The sequence below is a fragment of the Propithecus coquereli genome, unplaced genomic scaffold, assembly GCF_000956105.1.
Source record: "Propithecus coquereli isolate 6110/MARCELLA unplaced genomic scaffold, Pcoq_1.0 Scaffold383, whole genome shotgun sequence".
In the NCBI taxonomy this organism is placed as follows: Eukaryota; Metazoa; Chordata; class Mammalia; order Primates; family Indriidae; genus Propithecus; species Propithecus coquereli.
In genome coordinates, this window is record NW_012149541.1 from 434,670 (window position 1) to 444,683 (window position 10,014).

The 10,014-nt window shown below is 57.6% G+C and overlaps 1 protein-coding gene across 1 annotated transcript; it reads left to right on the plus strand.

Annotated features, from left to right (window-relative positions):
• Nucleotides 1–4,107: 4,107 nt before the first annotated feature.
• On the plus strand, nucleotides 4,108–8,393 carry NPPC (natriuretic peptide C). The gene is made up of 3 exons (XM_012652194.1): nucleotides 4,108–4,346; nucleotides 4,787–5,097; nucleotides 8,184–8,393. The coding sequence occupies exons 1-2, from the start codon at nucleotides 4,257–4,259 to the stop codon at nucleotides 5,075–5,077; spliced, it is 381 nt and encodes a 126-aa protein (XP_012507648.1). The 5' UTR covers nucleotides 4,108–4,256; the 3' UTR covers nucleotides 5,078–5,097; nucleotides 8,184–8,393.
• Nucleotides 8,394–10,014: the final 1,621 nt, after the last annotated feature.

Below are 10,014 nucleotides of genomic sequence, written 5' to 3' on the forward strand. Positions count from 1 at the left end.
CCAGCTCCTCCCCCAAGGCAGGCCCGTGGGTGCGGGACTCCTGGAGGAAGGTACCAAGCTCAGGGAGATCTAACCAGGCTGTGGCTTCTGTGTCCTCTAAGTGGCTGCACCCACAAAACGGTCTTGGGAATCTCAGGGGTTGCCGGGTCCTCTGGCGTGGAAGTGTGTGTACGTGCGGCCAACCTGCCGCGACGTTCAGATCCCTCTTCTGCCTCAGCTGCTTCCTGCTCCCTTCTGCCAGGGGTCAGAAGCCTCCCATCGGGCCTCTGAGTTCTCTCTGCCCCCTCCAGGAGGACGATCTTTTCCCAATTACAGATGGTGACACTCAAGGCCCCACGCAGTGAAGGGACTTGGTTGGAGTCCCGCTGCAATTTTCCTGCCTGGCCTCCTCAAGAACTGCTCACCGCCTGTTTAGTGTCCTCTCTGAGAAGTTATGCAGCTGGAAGGAGGCCCCAGGGATGAACTAATTGCAGAGGAAAACAGATGGGCGGCTCGGCAGCCCTCCCCGCCAGTGTGCCTGAGAACCCTGCCCTGCCGCCCCGGGGCCAGGAGGGGGCGCTGCTCCACAGGGGCTGGTTCCCACCTGCAGGGACCCAGCGGGACGGTCCTGTCTTAGCCACCCCTTCCCCAGCCTCGTAGAAGCCCTTACACACACCTCTCTCACCCCAGCCACCCTGATCGGGGCCCATTCTCATTTTGCATCTCGTCCTGTTCTGCTTCTGGCCTGGTCACTGCCTGTCCCCAGGAAGGGCCCTCTGTGGTGGGCAAGAGAGTCTTATTTTGCGCTTCTGGAGGAGGGGAAAGAGTGAAGAGGGGCTCACAGAATGGGGCCTTTTCTTTCCATGTCCCCACCCTTCAGAGGACCAGGAGGGAGAGAAGGGTCCCACCCACGTGACCCTCTGATGCTTGGGGGTTGGCACCCTGCACCTTCCCTCCCACAGCTGCCTTCCAGCTCACCGCGCTCCCCCGCCTCACCTTTCATGCCCCCCATGGGCTTCCCTGCACTCCCCACCCCCAGGAGCACAGTAGGCCCCCTCTTTCATGTCTTCTACCTGCAGGATGCCACCAACCCCAGAATTGCCTCTATCCCGAGCCTAGAGCCCTACCCGAAGCCCCCCACTGTCCCTAGGTCTGGGCACTCTGGGTGCTGCAACTTCGCTGACCCCACTTCCCTCTGTGTCGCCCTTTGGCCAGGCCTCTCACTGGGTCTTTGGCTTGTATGGCCTCCCTCAGCGTGTGCGGCACGTTCCACTGTTGCCCACAGGGAGTCACTGTTTTCCATCTGGGTTCTCCTCTCTTCCCTATTCTCCCCGTGTTATCAGGCTCAGGAATGACCTTTCCTTCTCCAGGAAGCCCACCCTGCTAGCCCAGGCTGGGGGAGCCCTCTTGGGGTGAGCCTGAGCTGCCCTGCTGTCTGTCGCTGTCCTTGTCAGCCTACAATGCCAGCAATTTCCTGGGGTCCTTCCCTGCTGGGGTGGAAGTCTGCAGCCTGCAGGGGTGCTCAGTGGACACTTGGGGGATCAGTGAGTGGGTAAGTGACAAATGACAGGATTCCCAATGGCCTTTTCTCCCTCTTTTGCCATCAGGAGAAGATTTAAAATTGAGCAATCAACAAAGTGCCCTAAACAGCTCACATTCAGCTGCTCAGTAGGTCCAACCTTTCCAGGCCAGGCCCCTGGCAGCCGAGGGCAGAAGAAACTGTCATCATGAGGGACAAGCAGCGGGAAAGGACTTGAGTCCCAAGTCTAGGCCCAGGATGGAGAAAGAGCCTCCTCTGCAGCTCCCCACTCAGGAAGACCAAAGGACAGGTGTGTGCTGACTCCCTCCCTCCCTGAGGTCCCCAGCCCAGTCCTCTGACTCTCACCCCCCACCCCCCACCCCCGTCCCAGGCCCCAGCTAAGCGGAAGCTGCCCCACGGCCTGCCCCAGGGACGGCTCACTCCACAGTCAGCTCTCCCAGGATCCAGTCTGCCTTAAACCACCATAGTCCTGTGGTCAGAAGTGTGGCTCAGCCGAAGTCTCCTTCCAAAGAGGGGAAGTGGAGTCCAGGGTGTTGGCTCTGCCACACTGGGTTGGGGGTGTCAGTTTTGTTAATTTAGCCTCAAAGCTCAAATGGAGGTGTGACCTAGTCATTCACCAGGCTATGACCTGGAGTCCTGAACACATCGAGTGTGTCCAGGGATACAGAAGACAGGAAGAACCAGCCAGTAGGCATCCGGGCAGAAGGAGGCAGCCATGAGCACCGGAAGCTTCCGACCTGCCCTTAATCAGGGGCTTTAGAGGAGGTAGCTGCTGGCTCCCGCAAACCGGCCCTGTGCCTGACTCTAGAGTCAATCTGGCTCTGCCTGGGCTCTTTAAACAGGTATAAATAAAGCAAGTGTCGGAGTTCCAAATGGTAACATCCCTCTTCGTCCAATAGGCAAAAAGGAGAGGGAACTTCCACGGCCCACCCGGAGATCCCTCCCTCTTCCCCATGCTTGGTCCTCTTCCCTTCTCCTCACATGGAGAGCAGTGCCGCTCCACGGGGGCTAATGTGGAGAAGCAGTGGGGAGGTGGGGAGTCAGCTCCCCAGAACTGACAAAGGACGCCCTGGTAGTGTCCAGATCTCCCTGCAGATCCGGAGATTCTGCTGCCCCAAACTCAGACCTCCCTGACTCAAGGTGTGAGGGCGGGAAGGGGCCACGGGAGAATAGGGCTGACAGAGCAGATGATGATGCCGCTGCGCTCTCGGCTTTGAGACCAGGCTCCACTGTGAGAGTCTGCTGGCCCCTCTTGACTCCAGCCGCTCTCCCACCTCAGGTGCAACTTTTTCTTCCTGAAAAATCTTACTTGGCTGCCCGCCTCCCAGGGGATCGTCTTCATTCCTAGGGACTGCCACCGCGTCCCTGTGGCCACGACGTTTGCTCTCCCCTCTCCAGCCTGCATCCTGCCCAGCAGCAGTGGGTTATAGATTCCTGCACCTCATTCAGTTCTTGGGGTTCCAGGCTGTCAGTCTCTGCGCCCATACGGGGGGATTCCCCGGAGCCAGCGGGAGGGAGACGCCCGGCCCAAGGAGAGGGAGTTCATGAGCAGCAGGGATATGTGGCCGTGCCCTGACCTCTCTGCAGCCCAAACCGCCAAGTTGACCACCCGTCCCCTCTCACAGAGGCTAACCCGGGCTTGGGGCTGGGTAAAGCTCCCTCCTCAACCTGTGCAGGTGGACGGGACACCGGAGCGGGGCCCCCCACGCTGCGGATCCTCGCTTGGGTGCAGGCAGGGTCAGGCGCATACTGGTCCGTGCAGACGGAAGCCACTGTCCAGGTTAGACCGGGGGACGTTCTGTGCGGCTAGCCTGGGATGAGCGCAAAGTTAGAGCCACAGCGGCGGGCACACGATGCCCCCGCACACACTCAAGGTCCTCGGTATCTTGGGTCTGCCCTCGCATCCCCATGGTTCCGGGCTCGCGCTCAAACACACAGGCTGGCGAAACGCTTGCACTCTCCAGCGTGGAAGACTTTTGCTCCCCCCTGCGGCCCGGGGCAAACTCAGCTTCCCCTGCGTCTCCCGCCTGGACCTCCAGCCCCATCCTCTGTCTCCTCGACCTAATGGCGTTGATGTGGTCTGCACTCCCGCCCTGGCGAGCAGATAAACCGTGGGGCCGCAATGCCAGGTGCCCAGGGAAGACTTTGGCAACAAGGCAGATCTGCGTGGATTTAGGGCAGCGCCAACTTTTTGGTTGTGTGACTTTGGGCAAGTGACTTAATTCCTCTGAGCCTGTCTTTGCACCTGCAAAGAGGGATATGGATCCCTTTCAGGTAGAGCGCGTGTGGCGAGGACCCAGCGGGTGCCCAGGGCACCGGGGCACCGACGCTTGGCATGCCAGGGCGCGCGTAAGCTGCAAACTGACTTCCCCGGGGCGCGCCGCTTTGCGGCTCCGAGTGCAGCCCGGAGCAAGCCCGCAGAGCCGCGGGATCCCTCGGGAGTGGGATGAGGGTGGGGGCCGCGGGGGCCCCCTCCCGGCCCTCGGCGCGGCCGCGTGCGCGGTGCCATTGGCCCGGGCTGCCGGGTGGGCGGGAGGATGACATCAGCGGCAGGTTGGATTATAAAGGCGCGAGCGGAGTCACGGGCTCAGAGCGCACCCAGCCGGCGCCGCGCAGCACTGGGACCAGCGCTCGTCCTGCAGCCCGGCCAGCCCGCTCGGCACGGCCTGCCCCTCTGCCCGCCGGCCCGGTGCACCCTCGCTGCAGCCGGTCTGCGCCCCTCGACCCCACCAGCACCATGCACCTCTCCCAGCTGCTGGCCTGCGCCCTGCTGCTCACGCTACTCTCGCTCCGGCCCTCCGAAGCCAAGCCCGGGGCGCCGCCAAAGGTGGGTGCTGTCGCGGGGACGCCGGGCCGTGAGGGGCGTGGGAGGCTGTGGACCCGGGAGGATGCGGCGCGCAGGAGGGAGATGAGAGGGCGGGAAGGCTGCCCTCTCCCCCGAGATGCGCGCAGGTGAGAGCCGGGAGCCCGCGCAGCCCGGACGCGCGGGGTCTGCTCCCCCAGCCTCGGGAGAACGTCGACACATGCGCAGCCCCCCTGCCCCAGCGTGGCCAGCCGGGCAAGCGGCAAAGGAGGGGAGGGCAAGGGGCTCCCAGAAGCAGTGGACAACGGCGGCCGCGTGGCAGGTGGATGCCGGGCCGAGCTGGCCGGCATCGGTGGGGCACACTCCGAGCTCGCGGAGCGTCGCGCTGGAGCATCAGGGGCTCCGCAAAGTCCCCCGCGCTGCAGCCGGGCGTCCCTTCACCTGCTCTCTCTTTTCTCCGACAGGTCCCGCGAACCCCGCCGGGAGAGGAGGTGGCTGAGCCCCAGGCTGCGGGCGGCGGTCAGAAGAAGGGCGACAAGACTCCTGGGGGCAGTGGCGCCAACCTCAAGGGCGACCGGTCGCGACTGCTCCGGGACCTGCGCGTGGACAACAAGTCGCGAACGGCGTGGGCCCGCCTTCTGCACGAGCACCCCAACGCGCGCAAGTACAAAGGAGCCAACAAGAAGGGCTTGTCAAAGGGCTGCTTCGGCCTCAAGCTGGACCGGATCGGCTCCATGAGCGGCCTGGGATGTTAGTGCGGCGACCCCTGGCGGCGGTGAGTACCCGCAACCCCGGCCGCCTGGCGCTCCCGCGCGCCTCGCTCTTGCCCCTGCCCCTGGGACCCTTGCCCCTTGCGCCTCCCAGCCGGCCTTTGGAGGCGAGCCAGGCGATCCGGCATTGATGGAGTGTGTGCTAGGCATTTGCCCGCCACCCCATTGATCATCCCATTTCACAGATGAAGAAAGTGAAGGATAAAGTGGTCAGGGAACTTTGGCAAGGTCAGAAATGGCTCAGCCTGGATGAACCCACTTGGCTTCCTCCGGAGGAGAAGAAACAGGCTTGGTGGGGTCCCACCCACCCCCTCACCATAGTCGAACTAGCAGCATTGGCCTCAATGCGCCAACTTGGGGGTGGCGGATTGAGGGAGACCATGGATTTGTGGGAGCAGAGGAGGAAAGGCATACCCAGGGACCCAGGGTAAGTTTGTCTGCCAACCACCGTGCACACGGTGCAGTGGCAGCAGGTAGCCAAGCCCATCAGGATGGCCTCCTGGGCCTTTTGTCCCTGAAGTGGCACAGTGGAGAGGATAGCCCTCCACCAGCGCTCCGCCAGAGGGCTCTTCCACTGGGGCATTCCCATTCTTGCCCCTTCTCCCAACCTGGCCGTAGGCAAACTAGTCTGTCCAGGGTCCTGCTGCAGCCCTGTGGCTTCAGGGGTGAACCTCGGTGTTTGTGGCATTATTTCAGGACAAGGAAAAGAAAAGACAAATAAATCTTATTCTTTGCCCCAACCTCAAATTCAACATGTCCAGCACAGGGTTCCCACCAACCCTCTCCCACACGCAACTTGTGCTCTGAACTCTCTGTTTCTGGCGAGGCCTCCTCACCTGCTAGGGCTGGAGACCTCTGTCCTGCTGTGGGCCCCACCAGGTGCCTCATGGTGGCAGGTTACTGCTGCAAAGATGCTCACCTCTTCTTCCCTTCTCCCTGTTCCTGCTGCCTGCCAGTGTCCATGGAATAACAACACCCTAACTCCTGACACTGGCATTCGCGTGCATGAGGGTCAGGCTCCTGCTGCTTTCTAGCCTTGCCTCCAGCCCAGCTGCTGCCATTGCCTGTCCCACCCCAACCTTGGGGGGGTTGCTCTCTCCGCGCAGAAAGCCTTGCCCATGTCCAGTCTTCCCCAAGCGGGAATCAAGGGCGCCTCTCCAGAGCGTCACCTAAATCTTTTTTACAATGCAGAACACTTTTTCACCTGAGGTATAGCTTTTTGTGAACCTATTCACTTCCCCATATGAAGTCATGAACAACTTAAGGGCCAAGTGCTGGCCTAAGGCAATCCAGGACCACCAGCACCCCCAGCAGGCTCTCAGAAATATTTGTCCGTGACCAGAGGAACCTGCAGGCCCTAGCCCACAGCCTCTGCCACCTGCCCTAGGTGTTAACCGGCCCCTTCCTCTCTCTGCAGCAGGACGTCGCTGGGCTGTGTGCTTCCCCCATTCTGCAGAGGTTTCAGTTGTCTGTTATCTTGCCTCTCCCCTGCACAGGGAGAGAAGTGATTCTGACACTGGGGGGTCAGCCGTTGGTAGCTACCATCAGAATGTCTCTGCTGTCTTCTCTCCTGTCCAAACAACGAAGAGATGGATTTCAGGGCCTCAAATGTTGTTTGATTTAATCATTAAGCTCAAACTTTACAATCTAAACAAATGTTAGTTAACCTTCCAGGGGTTAGTGCCTGCAGGTGCCTTGTTCTTGGGCATGGCTGTCTGTGGGCACGAGGGGATGGCCACGTGGGTGGTGAGGGAGGCTGTGTGGACATGGAAGAATCCAGATTGCTGAGACTTCTTGGCCCTTTTGACCAAAGGAATGAGTCAACCTCCTGGAAGTTCTCTTAGCATCGATGAGCATCCACCTCCTACACCCTTAGCCCTCCCAACCGCACCCCCAGTGAGAGAGCAGAGCATCCTTCCTGTACCCGCAGGCTCCTGGTGGCAATGCCCAGGATAGATCGCTGTCTGCACTTAAAGACGAAGATAGCTTAGATTTTTCACACTAATTAAAACTCTTCTGAGGTTATGGCCTTTTCTCCACTTGTGGGTTGACTTGGGCTCTAAGCACCACCATAATGACTGTCCCTGATGGTTATAGGTCTTGATTATAAAATGCTAATGACAGAGACAGGGTGTCAGGCTGATACCTGAATGAACACTTTGCCCCTGGGCCCCAAGAACATCACAGACATCTGTCATCTGTTTAAACACATGGAAGAGCCAGAGAAGGGGTTGAGGGAGAGTTCGCCAAGCCATTCTGGCCTAGGGTCCCTCTGTGCATGCTGACCTTTGGGAGGACGCCTTCCTCAGGGCCTGGAGCTCCCGCGCATCCATTAGCAGGACGGCACTCCGCGGAAGACTCTCAACCCCCAGCCCAGCGTGACTGCTCACTCCCCGGGGCTGTGGGAGACATCAGCTCCTCTGCTTCTGCAAGGGACCCTGGACCCTTTCTGCAGCAAAGCCAGCTATAGAAGGAAGTGCTGTTTACTGGGTGGTGGTTGTGACCCAGCCACTGCCAATGCCCGATATGTGGCCCCCTGTTTAATCTTAAAGCCAACGCTGGGAGGTGGCTATTATCCCATTTTATGGGCAAGGAAAGTGACAGTCAAAGCTATTGGGGCCATCTAGGGAATCGTGTCAGAGTTGGGATTTGAGCTGTTTCTTTTCCCCTTTCCACTGCGGTCACCCAGACACGTAAAGCAGAGGTGAGCGCCTGACTGAGGGTTCGTGTCGTGCTAAAGGGACGGGAGTGTTCCATTCTCTTTCCCTCACTGTGCCTCACCGAGTGCCAAGGGCACGGCCTGTAAGTTTGACTGAGAGGGAGGAGGGCTGGCAGGGATCCTGGTCCCACCTGTGCTGGCGCAGCCAGTGCCGCGGGCACAGCAGAAGATGGGGGCCTAGGCAGCACGGGAGGGAAAGGCCCCTCCCCTCTACAGGAAGGCCTTTGTCAGGGCCCTGTGGAGCAAAGGTGGAGGGACATTGCCCATGCTGCTCAGGGGAAAGGGGAGGAAGGTTCTAGAACTGCCCTGCAGGCTGGGCTTTCTCAGCTAAAGGGCCAGAACTGAGTGTCCCATGTCCACTCTGTGTTTCAGGATTGGGAACTGGCTCTGTTGAGCTGAGGTCATCCTTGGTCATCCGCCTCCAGCATCTGGAAACACCTCCAACGCAATGTGGCTTTTACATTTCTTTTTTTTCCCCTGGTACTGGGAATACACGACACCAGCTGTTTTATTATTATTTAGGGAGGGGGGGTGTGATTTTATTGTTTGGGTTTTTTTTTTTAATGAAAAATAAAAAGTTATATATTATATATATATTATATACGTGAAACACACACCTACACCGACTTGATGACAAGGGACAGTTTTTAAGAGACTGACAAAACCAGCTGTAAAACATTGCTGTTTGTAAATTCATGTCATGCATAAATGTATTTATGTTGTAAAGCTATTTATATTGTTTATAAAGAGATATTTATAAAAATTTTATTTATGTAACTAAATGAAAGAAGTCAATCATTGTAATGTTTTTGTCCTAACTAGTTGAAAAATGTAAAAAAAAAAATCATTCCATGAACATCTTGAAAACTGTCTTTATTTACTTGTTGCGTTTATTTTTTAGGAATTAGCATGAGGCAGAGGGAGAATGAAGACCGAGTGTTTGCCTCCACGTAGATCGAACAGCCAGGTTCCCAATTCCATATTTATTTCTATCAGAATCCCCTGGGGAGCTTGCTAAAAATAGGTCCCTGTCCCCACTCACCTCTCATCTACTGAATCTGAGTCTCCCAGGATGGGACTGGCCATGTGGATTTTATCCCAAGCGATTCTGGCCGGGTCCGGAAGCTCTGCTCAAGCACCTGACAGCTGGGAAGTCAGATGTTGTGAATGAAATGAAAACTGATCTCAGCTGACTTAGGTCCTCTCAGTTCTACTCCACCTTCTCTCTGTTATCAGGAGAAGAAATATCTGAAAACGTCCCCTCTGTTTGGGGGAGATTTAAAAGGTTTCTGTACATCTTGCAGAATCGGTCGGGTCACCTATGAATCTCAGTGACTCCGTTTTCTAGGCCTGCTCACAAAGCAAGGAGGGGGAGTTTGCGCCGGGTAATGGATGCCGTGGCCAGCGGGGGCCGGGACATCAGCGAGAAGAAGGTATTCTCAGATTTCCCGTTTGTGCAGGGCAGTGTGCTTCAAGAGGCGGTTGTGGTTTTTCTTTTCACTTGAAGCTGCTAATGATTATGGTTCCTATGCCCCATGGAGCTTTGAATGTGAAATTACAAATATAATTTAGAACTTATGCATATAATTTAGATTAGAATCTCTTTTCCTGAAACCAGCAGGAAACTTTGAAGTAATTCCAAAGTAATCTCACTATATCCTTGGTTCGGTGACAACCCTATGTACCCCTCCCTGTCATCTGCGTCCCGCTAGGGGAAATCAAGGACATAAAGAGCCTCTCAGTCTGGTGAGATCAGGTGGATTGCGGCACCCCGCTCAGGGGAATCGGGAGCAGTGTGGTCATGGGGCCCGCAGGCCTGGTGGGAGAGTTCCAGAGGAAAACTGTCACTGGGGGAGGTGGCAGGCAGCACCTGGCTTTTCTGCTGGTATCCAAGCCCTGGGAACTTAGCCCCCAAGTAGCCCTTCAGCAGCAGATTCTCAAGTAGGTGGGTAGCCAACACAGTGACTTCACACAGGTGAGAAACCCCTTTTAAGACATGTTCCAGCTGAGGAAGTTTAGGGCCCTTCCCACCCCCCAACTTCCGCCAGCGCCCCAGGGAACAATTCCAGTCCCCTTTCCTTGGATGCTCATTAGCCCAGGGCGTGGCTACCTTCCTCTGCCTCACTCCTGCCTCTGTGGCCCAGAGATCAGGTGGCTGTGTCAATGAAGGGAAGTGCCCCAGCTCTGTCTGTTGGCCCCTGCC

Coding starts and splice junctions, on each gene's coding strand:
- NPPC (XM_012652194.1), top strand. CDS start 4,257: ATGCACCTCTCCCAGCTGCTGGCCTGCGCCCTGCTGCTCACGCTACTC. Junction 4,347..4,786: donor AGCCCGGGGCGCCGCCAAAG/GTGGGTGCTGTC, acceptor TTTCTCCGACAG/GTCCCGCGAACCCCGCCGGG.